Source organism: Panthera leo, chromosome B4 (assembly GCF_018350215.1).
Source record: "Panthera leo isolate Ple1 chromosome B4, P.leo_Ple1_pat1.1, whole genome shotgun sequence".
In the NCBI taxonomy this organism is placed as follows: domain Eukaryota; kingdom Metazoa; phylum Chordata; class Mammalia; order Carnivora; family Felidae; genus Panthera; species Panthera leo.
The window spans coordinates 83,060,056-83,074,138 of NC_056685.1; the positions used below are offsets into that span (position 1 = coordinate 83,060,056).

Consider the following 14,083-nt stretch of genomic DNA (forward strand, 5'->3'; position numbering starts at 1 on the left):
CGTAGCCAAAAGCCTCCATCTGAGGAATTTGGGGCTGTTTGAAATTTGTTTTTTAATCTGGGCATAACCCACATCTGTAACCCAGGTGTACAGATTCCCCCACCTTCTCCCCACTAGGATCTCCTGAACTGCTTCTCCACCCGCCCAGAGCTGGGACCCAAGCCCATCCCTCAGTCCCCAGACTCTAGTACAAAGGTGTGCACGTGTCTGCGTATTTCTACACGGGTGTCCTGGGCCCTGGCTCGAGGTGGGCAGAGAAGTCATCTGTGCCCTAACCTGTGCTCTTGACTGGCCTCCTTCCTACTCAGCCCCATCTTCCAGGGAGAGCTGTGTGTGTGTGTTCTGCGTATGCAGGCGTGTTGGGGCGTGTCTCACTTTGGAACCTGAATTTCCCTTCCAGCACTGGAAGGGGGAGGACAGGGGTGTGTGGTAGGAGGGAAGGAGTGGATAGGCTCCACCCACTGTGCATTTTCCTGGCAGTCTTTTCCTCCTGACCAGGGAGTAGGTGGGGATAGGAGGACACCCTTCCCATCTGCTACTTGGCAGGAGCATGGGCAGGTGTCCAGAGCAGGTCCGTGGGGGTAGAAGAGCTGTCTCTCTGGGTTCCCCTTCCAGGTGGGATCACCAACTAGGATTGGCCCGTAGGTCCAGGTGGGACAGTGAGATCCCAGACTGCCCATAGTGAGAGGGCTGCAGGAGGGGCTGGGTTCCCATGGACCCTCCCCCTGATTCCCCTTGCCCCTCCAGGAGAAGCTTGGTGAGGTCCTGTTCGGTAGGAGGCAGCAAGGGTGGGAACATGTCTTCACCGACCCTGCAAGGAGGAAGCAGAGAAACAGTAGGGTAGGTATGGCATCCACTCCTCTAACCTCCAACCAGCCAACACCCCCAGGTTGCCACTCACCAGGTGCCCTGAGGGAACCCTCGTATTGGCTGGCTCAGGCAGCTCTCTTCTGCCATGGTCACATCTGAGCAGAGCAGGGGCTCAGGGGTGGACACGGCATGCTCCTGAGACGGGCATGGGAGCAGGCCCCTGCCAAGACCAGAAAAGTAAATAAGATGGGGGTGGGTAAGGTTGGAAATGAATGGAGAGTACAGGATCAGGAGGGAGTGCTGCCACTTACTGCGGGTGAGGTTGGTCAAAGGACAGGTTCATCTGGCTCAGGTTGGGGGGCATCTGCAGGTGAGGTCTAGAAACAGGAAGGAGGGCAGAGTCAGAGAAAGGAAGGCTAGGCAAGGACATGGTGTTGCAAAGTCAAGATCACTGAATGAGGAAACAATTTCCAGCCCCTTTTCCTGACTGCATAGTCTTAGGTAAGCCGTGAGCTCAGTCTTCTCTTCTGTAAAATGTGTATGTGTTGGGTATTGGGGTGGGGGGAGGAGAAAGGACTGAATTAGCTAATGTCTAATGTTTCTTTGGACTCTGGTGGTTCTAACACCCCCAGTCTCTACCCTACCTCAACTCCCAGGAGGGGAGATGTCTTGCCTTGACTAAGAGTTAATAAGCACCAGGGGCGCCTGGGTGCCTCAGTCGGTTAAGTGGCTGACTTCAGCTCAGGTCATGATCTCACGGTTCATGGATTCAAGCCCCGCATCAGGCTCTGTGCTGACAGCTCAGAGCCTGGAGCCTGCTTTGGATTCTGTGTCTCCCTCTCTCTCTGCCCCTCCCCAGCTCGCACTCTGTCTCTGTCTCTCTCAAAAAGAAAATAAAAAACGTTAAAAAAATTTTTTAAAAAGTTAATAATCACCTGCAATTATAATAAGAGTGTTACTTGGGGAGCAAAAATGTCTAGGCCACTTCATCAACAGATGAATAACTCAAAATCAAGACAGCAGATAAATGACAGTGGGTTTCAAGGACAAGAGAGGTAATATTAATACTAAACATAGCCCTTGCTATGAGCTTTACAGGTATTACTAACTCAACCTTCAAAATAATCCTATGAGGAAGGTAGTATTAGTATTAGCATTAGTATTATTATCAGTATTCCCTATTTTAGAGATGAGGCACCAGACCTAGGCAACTTGCCCAAAGTCAGTAGATGGTGGAGCTGGAATTCAAACCTAGCTAAGTCTGGATCTTAACTGCTAATCCCTCAATGGAGTGGACAGAAGAGACAGAGTGTTCGATTTTTGCTGCCCTTTCTCACAGAGGAGCCTCTCCTAACAAATGCAAATACCCATCACCCTTGCAGGTGGATATACTCGCCCCAACCCCAAGAGGTTCTTCCACTTACTCCTGGAAGGCTGGCAACACGTCTTCCCGGGAGAGGGCTTGGTATGAGGGGATGGAGTGAGAGTGTGGTGGGTACACGTGGGACCTGGGGAAAGAAAGCAGACCCTTCTGATGCCAGCCCTTCTCCCAGACACTCCTAGCCCCTCCCTCAAGATAGGGAATCCCTTTCATGGAAAGGAAAATTCCCTACTTCGGCCCCCAATGCCAGCTTTCCCAGCTGCCCATGCTGAACGCCTGTCTGCACAGACCACTCCCGTTCCTGTCTCTCAAGCTCCTTACACCATATCCGGGCTGAGCTGCATATTCATGGAGGAATCAGGGGCCATTCCAAGATCATAAGTGGGCACCATGGTAGGCATTTGGGGCTCCAGGGTAGGAAGTGGCTGGTCCCTAGAGGAGGGAAGGAGGTATGTGTGACTGACCAAGAGTTGATGCCACCACTTGTTCCTGCAAGTAGTACCGGGCCCCCGCTATCACCCACAGCCCCACACTTACCTTTCCACAGTCATCTTGATGGTAGCTGGGACGTAACCCCTGCCATCCTTACCCATCTGTTCAGCTGTTGTGGGGAAGAAAAGGAGAACCATGGAGTGCCCCAGGATTGGAGAGAAAGGGATGTGGAAAAGGTGGGCATAGTTGATGGGCAAGTAGGAGAAATGGGGCTTCAAAAATGGAGAGGTAAGTCAGAGATGACATACAGTGTGCATGGAGAGGGGCAATGGGAGTACGGAAAAGATGGGCAAAGGAAGGATTCAGAACTGCCAGCTTCAGCTCACGCTTGTAGTGGCTCCGGAAAGCTTCATCCTTGGGTTTCTTGGGGTAGAGGTTTTTGAGCTGAGCAAGGTCCCGGATTCGGTCCCCCAGTGAACGAATGGATAGGTCTTTGGCAGAGAATGGCTGGATGTTCTCTATCTGTGGGGAGCCTACAATAGGAATGAGACCCTGAGTCCTCTCTGTCCAGACACTCTTTCCCCTACCCAGCTCCACCAGAGGACTCATTCTTAATCTACCAAGGCAAGGGGGAGAAGAATGAGGGTGGGGGCCCTGAGGGAGAGAGAACCCACCAGTCTCCATTCTCACAGACCTCACAGTGAGAAGGCAGACTGCAGAAGGGAGGAGAGAAGTTGGATCTAAGGAAGAACTTCCTGAAGACCAGGGTTGGCACCAAGGAAGGCCAAGACATTTCCGTTCCAGAAGAAACCCCAAAGGGCACAGGTACGGAGACAGAGGACTGGCTTGGGGTGACCTCACCATCCTGGCCCCGGATGACATGGGCAATGGTGATGCCCCCAATCTCTGAGTCGCTGAAGCGAAGGAGGAATGTTCCATCAGGCTCGTTGAGAAGAAGACTAGTGACGTACTGTTTGCTGATGAAGCCAATGATCAGCCTGGACAGGATGAAGGAGAGGATGGGGGTAGAGGCACTGGCTGTGGAGAAGAAGCTAGAGGTACAGCTACTCGGGTCACTGGGGCAGAGACTCACCGATCAGACCAGTAGCTCCGGAGACAGCGTTTGGTGAGGTCCAGGACACCATCGAACCACTGCCAAAAGGTGAAGCCACGACCCAGCAGGATCTCCTGGGGAACAGGGGGGGAGCTAATGTGAACACAGGAGGGCCGGAGTTAGAGCCTGGTTAGGATAGACACTGGGCCATGAGTGCCCACACAGCAGAGTCACAGGGCTGAAGAACCAAACTGGATCTGAGATCTCATCGATGACAATAGCCAATCCTCACATTTACCATGTGCCAGGCAGTATTCCAAGCCCTTTCCACAAATTAATTTATCTGATCTTTACAACCCTATGGAAGTAAGTCCTATAAGTACCCCACTTACAGATGAAGAAATGAAAGCCCAGAAAGGTCAAATAACTTGCCCAGGTCTATACAGCTGGCGAGAGGCAGAGCTGGGATGTAGCCCAGGAAGTCTGGGCCAGGGTCCATCATAACCACTGTGCTCCACCTGTCCTTAATTAGGCCTGGTGGAAGTTGAGTCCAGAGAAGGTGTCTTTGCCAGGTGTGAGTGTCCTGCTCCCTTTGCTAACACATTCTCTGGTCATGTAGACTTCTCTTTCTTTTTTGCTAAGAGAGCAGTACATAACTGCATTTACCCAGCTGGTCATCAAGAAAGACACCCAGATCTTTTCCCCCGTTCTTATAACAGATCCAGTCCCGAGCCACCTCATCTGGAGGTGGGAAAATATAGTAGTAGCTAACTAAGAGCAAGAAATATGGGGTTCCATCCCAGCCATGCCACTCACCTGCTGTGAGGCGTTGGACAAACTACTTAACCCCTCTGAGCATCAGGCTCCTTGTCTGTAAAATGGGGATAATAATAGTACCTACCTCAAAGGGATGTTGGGAGGAGTAAGTGAGATAACATACATAAAGTGCTAAACATAGTGCCTGGCATATAGTCAGATGTCAATACATGGTAGCTGGTATTACTGAGCATGTCCCTGTGGGATTTCATCCTGGTTTTTGCAATAGGAACTATTTTCCCAATGGGTCAAAGTCATTTTGAATCAGAGCTGTGTTTACACACAATCTAGATGAGTCATGCAAATCACTGGGAAAGAGGGAGGACGAAGGGCCCCCAGACCAAAACACGAGGCATGCCAGAGAACGCATCCTCTGGGCTTACCCCCTGGGCTGAGGGTTTTCCAGTTTGGGCTGTGACAGAGGCTTCCTTGATGGGCATAAGGGGGCATTGCGAAGACCCCAGTGGTCAGTCTCTGGACAGAGGTTGGGGAGGTCCTGAGTGCCTCAGGGATGAATAGCTTAGGGGTGTGAGGTCCGAAGAGCAGGGGAATGACCTTGTTGAACTGTGACCAGGACACAGAACGATGCTGGAAGGCCTCCATGCTGAGGCTGTTGTCATTGAAGATCTTCTGGGCTAGGAAGAGGAAGTGCTCTGGGAGTAGCCCCCGATTGGTCCCCACTTCAGCCATGAACTTGAGGTTCAGAGTTTCACACATCTTCTCCCAGGGCACCCGCTCAGCCACCACAAAGGGCACACGGTCCTGGTGTGAAGCGGGAAGGATAGGGCACTTTAGGCTATCATCCTCGTTCATCCTCAGGAGGGGCCTTCATCCCTCCCACCTCCCCAAGACTGCCCTTCCCAGCCATTGTCCCCCCAGCTTGCTCACAAAGATGGTGCTTTTCCAAGAGTAGTTTAGGGTACTACAACATGATAGCTGTTAAGACTGGCATGAAAAGAGGTCAGAAGTACAAAAGCATGAGGTTAGAGAGTATGAAGGAGGCAGAAAAAGTCCACGAGAGGGAGTGAAGGCCACTCCCGTTGGAACATGTCTGACTCCGGCCCTTCCCGCCATGTTAGAGCCTACCGTGCCTCTGTTCTTCCCCTCCAACACCATTCCAGGTCTTTCCTCACCATCTCAGAGAAGGCATTATCCCACAGGATGGTGGCTTTCGCATTGTTGTCTTGGTTGCCGTGGACAATGACCACCAGGGGCAGAGACAGAGCCTGGCAGGGGTGAGAAGGGGAATCTTCTTACTGGAGCAAGGGGCTTCCTCGGGGAGCTATCTCTGAGAGTGCAGGGAAGCTACTGGATTCACACAACATAGTTAAAAGTTCCCGGTGATTTACCAAATGCTTTCTGAAGCCTGATTAGGGCCTCACTGTAGAGAAGTGGTTACAAGTCAGTGCTATGGAAGCAGACCTCCAGGTCTCCAATGCCAGCTCCAACACTTAGTAGCTGTGTGACCTGGGCAAATTACTGAATCTCTCTGTGTCTCAATGGATTCATCTGTAAAATGGGGCTAATAATAGTACTTAGCTCATAACGTTATTGTGAAAACTGTGTGTGTGTGACTTAAAATAGTGCCCTGGTCTACAAAAAATGTGTAATAAATGCTAGTCACTGTCACACCACGATTCCCTGGCATGTGCCCTCTTGCTCCTCCCACTCACCCTTGCCCCAGTGCACCCGAATACCGGACACACAAAGTATGGAGCTATCGTGAGGGGTGAGGATTCGGGGCCCCAGCGTGTGGCATGGAGGGGACCTGGGGCCCCAGTTTGGGCAGCCTGAGGTTCAGTTCACCTGGAGCTGGATGGGGAGTTTGTTGGGGCCAAGTGTGAAGCTGGTGGAGAAGAGCACGGCACACTTCTCCTCGGTGACAGACTCAGTGCCCTTCCGCTCACAGCGCTTGATTTTCTTCAGAAGCTGCAGGGTGGGGTGAAGGAGAGCAGGGGTGAGGACAGAGACGGCTTCTCCTGGATTCCCGACATCCTCTCTGAGGACAGTCCCTGAGTCTGAGGACCCCTGCCCCCCCTCTCCGCCACTGCTCCCTAAAGCCCTCACCAGGTTCTTGAACAGGGCAGAGCAGCAGTTCCCAGGAATGCTGTTCTCCAGGGCCACGGTGTTGTTGATGATCTCCCCAGTGCTTTCTCTGCCAGGGGAGGTCAGAGAGTGAGTGGGCGCATTCCAGCTGGGCCAGTCCATGGGTGAATGGCGTGGACTACTAGCCCCAAATCTGCATCTCCCTGCTCGGGTTCGTAAGGAGGGTTCCCATCTTGGCCAAATCATGATTCCCCATCCCATTTCAGCCCTGTTAGGTCCCTCGCCTTCCTCTGCCTTGACCATTCAGGGTCCACACACCCCACGGTCCCCCCTCCTCATCACCTGGCTCTTTGTGGTACCAGTTCCCCAGGCTCCTCTGGCCTCCACCACCCCAACAGGCCTTCTCCAGCCCCAGCTTACGCTCCAGCCCCGGGGCCCTGGGGCATGCTCAGCTCCCTTGCTTGCTTCTCAGTCACCATGTCAGCCCTGACCAGTGGAGGCTTGGCCGGGGCCCCCAGGAACCGTAGGCCCAGCAGGAATCGAACCCCAGCCTGGAACTTGGTCTGAGTCTTCAGAACCTGGGGGGGCTGCTTCTCTACCAGGAAAGAGCTGGGAGGAGTGAAGACACAGGGCAGTTAGTGGCTGGGTCCCTCCTGGTACCCTTCCCACAGCTCCAACCCTCTCCCTTCCCTGGGGGTATGCTCTAGGCCAGGCTGGGGGGTTACAGAAGCATACCTGGTGACGAGGGTTCGCAGGACTTCATCCAGCCGGCTAATCAGCACTGCCCGGACCTTGGGCTCAAGCTCCCCACTAGCCGCCCCCACCTCCTGCTGCAGCTGGGAATAAATGTCCACCAGGCTCTCGCACCTGGGGCCGGGACAGTGGTCAGGGGGCACAGGATTCAGGCTGCCTGCTCCAGCCTAACCCCTCTAGCCCTAAACCCAGAAAGAAAGCAGGATAGTGTGTGTGGAGGGGTGGGATGGGCAGTGGGTCTTGCTACAAGGCCCCAGGGCTGAAAGGGCTGTGGGACCTGCCTTGACTCTGGGTTGGAGGTTCTTTCTCTGTACCTGGACCCCTGTGGAAACCCAGCTGCCTCTTCCCCAGGACTCTGGTACCCAGGTCAGCTGCCAGCATGTACGGTACTTTTGCACAAACTGAAAGGTGCCTCCGCCCAATAGACCTAATAGGAAAAGGCTTCCCATTCCTCTGGGCAAGGGCTTGAAGAGAAAAGCATCGCTGGGCATACTTGTTTAGGATGCCGCCTGACAACAGTGTGAACAGTTCTGCTGGAACTGGCTTCTCTGAGTCTCGGCCCATGCCAGGACCTGCTTGCCTGGTTTTTATCTCCTACCTGTGGGTCCTCCAGCAGGGACAGCAGACACCCACCCCCAGCCCGCCCTCCTATCCCATCAGTCCTGCCCCAACCTCTCCTGTAGTGGTGCCAGGCTCTCCTCAAAGGGTGCACCATTCCCTGCCAGCTGCTGCTGCCGCTTCCAAATCTGGATTCTCTTCAGCACCAGGGCCTGGGTGGCCTCCAGCTCCCCGACAGTCTCCTGCAGCAACGTGGCCAGGGCCTGCAGGCAGGGGAGGCCTGAGCCAGGGACACCCTGTCTCCTCACCCAGCCCCTGAGGGAAGGGCTCTGTTTCTCACCTCTCGGGCATTCCCCTACCCCACCACCATGTGTGACTCTCTGAGGCCTAATCTCCATCCCTTCACAGAACTGAGATCCCTCAAGAACTGCACTTTGAGCTCAAACTCCACCTCCCAGTCCGTCACTGACCTCGCTTTGCCCAGTTCCACTGGCAGGAGCATCTATCAAGTTGCGCAGAGACACTGAGGGTGAGGGCAGAAAGCAGGGTTACAGACAGATTTGAGTCAAGGGTGAGGTCCAAGAGGGGATCACTCCACACACTTCCCAGAACACTCTTAAGGTGCCAGGCCAACCTCTTACCTTGGCCAGCCTCGGCACTGGGCTGCAGAGCTTCTCGGAGAAGGCGAGTTTCCCCCACCCGGTGCTGTAGCCTTTGCAGGGCTGTGTTAAACTTCAGCTCCTCCTGCTTCCAGTGGAAGGGCATTGGCAGGTGGCGGAACTGCACAGGCAGGACAGACGCCAAGAGGTGAGATACTCTGTCCATCCCTCTACACTAAGCCTCGGCTCCCTAAAAAGGTGCCTGCTGCTATGCTCTGCAAAAAGGAGACAAACTACTTCTCTTGTCTAGCTCCCTTTCTCTTTTGATGGGTCTCCCTGACCTTTTGGAATCTCCCGGGAATAAGCCCTCTCTTGGCAGAATCAGCTTCTCACCCCTTGCTCTCTCCTCCCTGGACCTCACTACCCTCAGTCCCTCATTTTAAAGCTTCCCTGAGCTTGACTTGGGGTGCACTCTGACCCCCGGAACCTCCTTTGGTCATCCGGGGCCTAAAACGTTGAGCTTTTCCTCAAGTTCAAATTCCTTCTGGTTTCTCATGGCTCAGGCTGAAGTCCCAGGGAGTTGAGTTGGGGTGGGAGGCGGGGGTATTGACAATACCTGTTCCATAACAGCTTTTTTCTCCCCTTGAAGTATTTGTTTAAAAGTGGCCACCAGCTTCAGGGGGTCCCTTTGATATATGCTCTATAGAAACGAAGAGTGGTGGACTAGGTTAGCCTGGCTCTTACCCATGTTGTTCTCCCCCTCCTATCCACGCCACCCGCCTCCATCCATGCGCGCGTGCACACACACTGAAAAGGCAGCACAACTGCAGACTCCAGAAGTTTTCATGCATTTGCATGCTTTTAAAACCTAATTTGCATACTAGCTAACAACTAACTACAGGAACACCAATTTGCTTCCAGAGTCCAATTTCTTCCAGTGTTCAATGCTCATCCCAGCTCCACTCCAGCCCCACCCCAGCCTTGTCCCCTTTCCTCCTGTCCCCACCTCCAGGGTGCTGATGTGTTGCAAGATGGCGCTCCCCTCCCCCTGCTTTCCGGCTGAGGCCTGAAGGCGCTGGACAGTGGCCGAAAGTAGAGCGCTAGCCATGTTGCAGCAGAAGGTGTCTGAGCCGACCAGGAACTCCCTGTGGGAAGATCAGGATGAGGAGGCCTCAGGTCAGGGCCTCTTTCGCTCTACTGACCTTCCACCCCTCAGCACACAGCTCAGCGGCTCCTTCCCAGTTCTATTCTCCATCCAGACCCTCTGCAGTTTCATCCTTGTGCTCTTTGTTCCCCAATTTTCCGGTTGCTGTGGGAAGTGTCCTTGCTCCAGCCCTGACCGCCTTCCTCTATAGCTCAGCCCCCTCAGGGGGCAGAGGACTCCTTGTGTCAACGTACATAATCTGGTTGGTGTGGCACAGACTGTCCACTAAATCTAGGCCACCATACGTGGAATAACGGGTCCCAAGTCCCAAAATGGGACAGAGAAAAATCTAATGGGGGGGGGGGGAGGACCTGGGAGGACCAGCATAGGGCAGCTAAGACTCACCAGGGCTGGTTCTCTAGCCAGTCACCCAGGAGATGCCGCAGGTGTTGGGGAAAGTCAACATAGAGCCGTTGCAGTTTTTCCGGAGGCATCTTGGAGACCAGACCCCACAGAGACATGATCTGGGGTTTGGAGGGTGCCTGCTGGATAGGAACAAGGCCACTCTGAGAGGTGCCCAAGAAAGCTGGCCTATGCCTAAGTTCTGGGGGCAGTCAGCAACCTCCTGCAGACAGCCCTCCCAGATACCATCGCCACTACCACTCACAGCCAGACCACCTCAAACCAGGGACATGTTTGGTCAAAGTCTGAAACAAGGTCATCCCTTCAGTGGTAGACAAAGGGGCGAAGGGGTGGGCAGAGGAGGACAGGGGAGGTGGAGAGGACAGAGAAAGCTCTCTGAGAGAAGGCAGAGGACTCAGGTTGCAGCTCTGAGCTTGCTCTGGTTCTGTAGGCAAGGAACCTCCCCACTGTGAGCCTTGACCTTCTCATCTCATAAAATAGGAGGCTTGGATAAGTGCAGAACTTTCCAACATTGTTTAAAGTAGTAGACAATTTTGGTTTTAAATCTGTGGAATCGCAATTATATAAATAAAAGGTATAAAATTGGAGTTTCACTCTTGAAAGCGGGTGCGGTTGGCCTGGAACTCCACTGCTTCCACTTTCCTCTCCCAGCCTCCTGACTCCAAAGGTGTTCCTGAGGAAACCCAAAGGTTTCAGAATCCCAGGCATCCATGAGATAATCTGAAAACTACCAGGATGGATGAAGAAGAGAATGGAAGACCAATAACAGTTACCATTTATTAACCAGTTACTGTGTATGAGACAGTACACAAAGCTCATAATCCCATTAGAGTTTTGCAATAATTTTTAAAATAAGTGATTACACCCTTTCATAGATGAAGCAACTGAGTCTAAAAGAGGCTCTCTAACTTGCCAAGGCCACTGAGCAAGTGAGTTCAGAAATCAGGATTTGAATCCAAGGGGTAACCGACATCGAGCTGTGAGGGCCCCTTCCAGATCCAGATCCCATCATCCAAGGAGGAGGGGTTGTGGGAGGAGAGCTGAAGAAGTGGAGATGGAGGAAAGGGGAAAGCAGAGGAAACTTGGGAAGAAGGTGGGAGAGATTGGAGAAAAAGTGGGGTTAATAAGCCTGGAGTGAAGAGCCTAGAAGTTGGGGAGAGGAAGTTAGAGGCTGGGCTGGAGTCAAAGGGCAGAGGAGAAAAGATGGAGAGAGGGAAGGAGGAGATGGGAGAAGTAGGGGGGAGAGGTGCATCCCCATTTCTGGGTGGGCTGCAGGGTGGGGAGGTTCAACTGGTGTTTTCCCAAGGGTCTCTCAGCACATGTTTCCCATAATGCCCTCTCCTAGAGATGAGAGAAGATGAGCATGGAAACTCCCCGAGGCTCCCCCAACCCAGTAGCCCCAAGCTCTCCTGGTGGGCTTTTAGCCTCTCCTCTCTCCCAAGACCGCTAAAGGGATAGAGAACAGAGGGGCCGTTTTTCTTGAGACTCTAGCTCCAAAGCCCTCTTGTTCCCCATACCCCGTGCTCCCCAGCTTCTATCCTCTCTAGCTTTTTTCTCTCAAAGGCAGTATCCTCCCTCACTCAGGGTCTTCCAATAGGCCTTTCTCTACCACCTCCTACCCTAGAGTGAAGCACCTTTAGGTCTGTGTTTCAAATTCAAGGGAGGGCTCCATTCCTCTCTTCTCTCTTCCTCTCCTGTTTCTCATGGTGCTCACACCTTTAACCCCAACTGGGGACTGAGGTAATCTTTAAGCAGAAGGCAGCCCCCCCACTCCCACTCCCCTCCCCCCCACCCCCCTTCCGCTTTCCTCTACAAACCCTCGTTGAGTGACCAGCCTCCCAGCAAAGCCCTGACCTTAAATCTCCTCCCCTACTCCATCCCCAGGCATTAGGCAGGCCACACTTTCCCATACCCCACCCTACAAAAAAAGCAGGTTAGGTGTGCCTGCCCTGACTTCAGGCACTTGAAGCTTTAAACCCCCTGAAGCCTCGTCGGGAGGAGGAGCCACGGCGCGAGGGGGCGGGGCCAGTGTTCCCCAACACTTCCCAACCGGGAAGGCGAGCCCGGACGTCCACGATACTCGGCAGCCCGCTTCGTGGCCTAAACCCGATCACCTCTATCCCTACATTCTCCAGCCCTCTGACCGTGGGACCACAGGATCAAAAGTCAAAAGAGCTTCTCTGAGTTGCCCAATATGTGTTTGTGGCGGTGGGGGCGGGGAGGTGGAGCCAGTTCAGCACGAGGAGGGTTAACTCCGCGCCGCCACCGGGAAATCTCGGCGTCTACAGCAGCCAAGCGTGGAGCACTTTTGAGGGGGGAAATTCCCCCTCCTCTGGGGCACCATGAGGTCTACATCTGGGGCTCGCTCACCCCCAGCCACACCCTTGAACAGCAGCAACCTTTAGGGGGGGACAGGATAGGGGCTTGTCAAGGACCCACCTCCCTCTGGCATCAACCTTCTAGGGAGGGGCAGCCACCTCTCCTCCCCCCAGGGCAGAGGGGCACCTCCTTGCCCTCCTTTCCGTGCCTTTACTTGCCCCTGGAGGTGCGGGGGCGGGGGTGTGGAAAAAGTGACCCGCGCGGGAAGGTGGGAGTTCTGGGCCTTACCCATACCAGATTTCTGTGAGAATTTAAACCTGCCCAAACCCGGGACCACCAGCTACCAAAACCAACTGAAACAATTTCTCAGGGACCATACACCCCGCCCAGGGGAGGGTCCCGAGAGGACCCCCGCTAATCCACCCCCCCCCCACACACACACTCCAAATCAGAGTTCCCCCCTCCCCCTCCTCCGAGGCATCCCCTCACCTTGGCAACCCCTCTGCGGTCTTCTCCCTCTCAGCGGGCACTGCCAGGCCCCATGGGTCTGTAGCTCTGTCCAGCGAGTTCAGGGCTGGCTCTGCTGGCACCCCCCCACATCCACCACCACCACCAACCACCACCACCAAAAAGAGCACACACACACACACACACACACACACACACACACACACACAACCTCTCCCGTCCTTCCTCCTCAGTGTAAGCAGTGGCTGCCCCAGCCCGCTGTTTCCGGCTTCTCCGTCTAACCAGGTCCCTCCCTGGAGCTCTGACGACACAGAGAAGAGAAAGTGGGCTGGAGGAGGAAGAGGAAGAAAGTGGGGTGAGCGTGTGTGCCTCCTGTGCCTGGTGGGGGAGCACGGGGTCCAGGGAGCCAGGACTGGGGCTCAGAGCCCTAGAGCCAGACTGGAGGGGAGCCTGATCCCCACTTATTCTACCCCCTCAAAAGCGATCAACTCTTCTCCAGAAAGTCACCTAATAATAATACCAAGCAGCAACCTGCGGCCCTAAATTGCCTCTCCCATACCCAAACTTGTGAACGGGCCCGCGGTTTGGGCTCAGGAGGGACTGGGCACCCCAGGGCCTCTGGAAAAGCAAATCCCTCTGGGCTCTGCACTCCCTCCAGTGGAGGACCCTGAAAAGCAGCCAGGGTGCTGTCTGGAACTCCTAAGTCCTCCTCCCTTCTTGGCGGGGTGCGCCTTAGAGGTCGCGTGATTACTGATGGGAGGGAGTGGGGGAGGGGACCCCAGAGCTCAGAATTCTGGAAGACTCCAGAGGAGTCTCATGCACTGAAAATCATCTCAGCCCCCTCCTCACAGGGCACTACACTTCAGACCCTTGTGGGAAACGACACAAGCTAGAGTTGCTGCCTGCAGATTCCCAAGGGACAAGTTTGAATAGGAATCTGCCGTGCAGCCTTGGCAAAGTTCCTGTTTCTGTGGTAAACACTGAGACACACCCAGAAACAAACACATACATGTACAATTTCCTTGGCCATAAGACCACACGCGCGCACACACACACACATGCTTACACATGTGCTGGCAGGCTCACAGACACGTTAGCCCTCAGAGCAACAAGCAAGTCACAATAAGACACGCACGTACACAACGCTGGCTCAGCTTCTGAGTCATCGTCACAACTGGTGGCTGTTTTTTGCAGCTTTTGCTGGAGGAGGAGCTGAAGGAGGCCAAGGGACCCAGAGAGGTCTCCATGCCCCCAAACCTGAGAGACAAGGTGTATAGAAA

At 54.1% G+C, this 14,083-nt stretch overlaps 1 protein-coding gene across 2 annotated transcripts; it reads right to left on the reverse strand.

Annotated features, from left to right (window-relative positions):
- Positions 1–35: 35 nt before the first annotated feature.
- Positions 36–12,972, reverse strand: STAT6 (signal transducer and activator of transcription 6). Of its 2 annotated transcripts, none has more exons than XM_042946927.1 (22): positions 12,825–12,972; positions 9,999–10,135; positions 9,456–9,594; positions 9,066–9,149; positions 8,492–8,630; positions 8,321–8,373; positions 7,965–8,113; positions 7,275–7,406; positions 6,960–7,148; positions 6,561–6,648; positions 6,300–6,422; positions 5,627–5,719; positions 5,049–5,255; positions 3,717–3,811; positions 3,485–3,621; positions 3,010–3,156; positions 2,729–2,792; positions 2,513–2,623; positions 2,235–2,318; positions 1,122–1,187; positions 902–1,030; positions 36–811 (listed from the first exon to the last, which is right to left on the reverse strand). In XM_042946927.1, the coding sequence occupies exons 2-22, from the start codon at positions 10,112–10,114 to the stop codon at positions 622–624; spliced, it is 2,535 nt and encodes an 844-aa protein (XP_042802861.1). In that variant the 5' UTR covers positions 10,115–10,135; positions 12,825–12,972; the 3' UTR covers positions 36–621. The 2 variants fall into 2 exon arrangements, with proteins under 2 accessions (XP_042802861.1, XP_042802860.1); XM_042946926.1 differs by having other exon boundaries at positions 9,999–10,138.
- Positions 12,973–14,083: the final 1,111 nt, after the last annotated feature.

What these genes read in the sequence shown, in the direction of transcription:
- STAT6 (XM_042946927.1), bottom strand. Translation starts at nt 10,114, where the DNA reads ATGTCTCTGTGGGGTCTGGTCTCCAAGATGCCTCCGGAAAAACTGCAA. An exon ending in CAGCTCAGCCCGGATATGGT is followed by an intron (nt 2,319 to 2,512) that starts GTAAGGAGCTTG and finishes TTCTTTCCCCAG; the next exon opens with GTCCCACGTGTACCCACCAC. An exon ending in GTGTTGCCAGCCTTCCAGGA is followed by an intron (nt 1,188 to 2,234) that starts GTAAGTGGAAGA and finishes TCCTGTTTCTAG; the next exon opens with ACCTCACCTGCAGATGCCCC.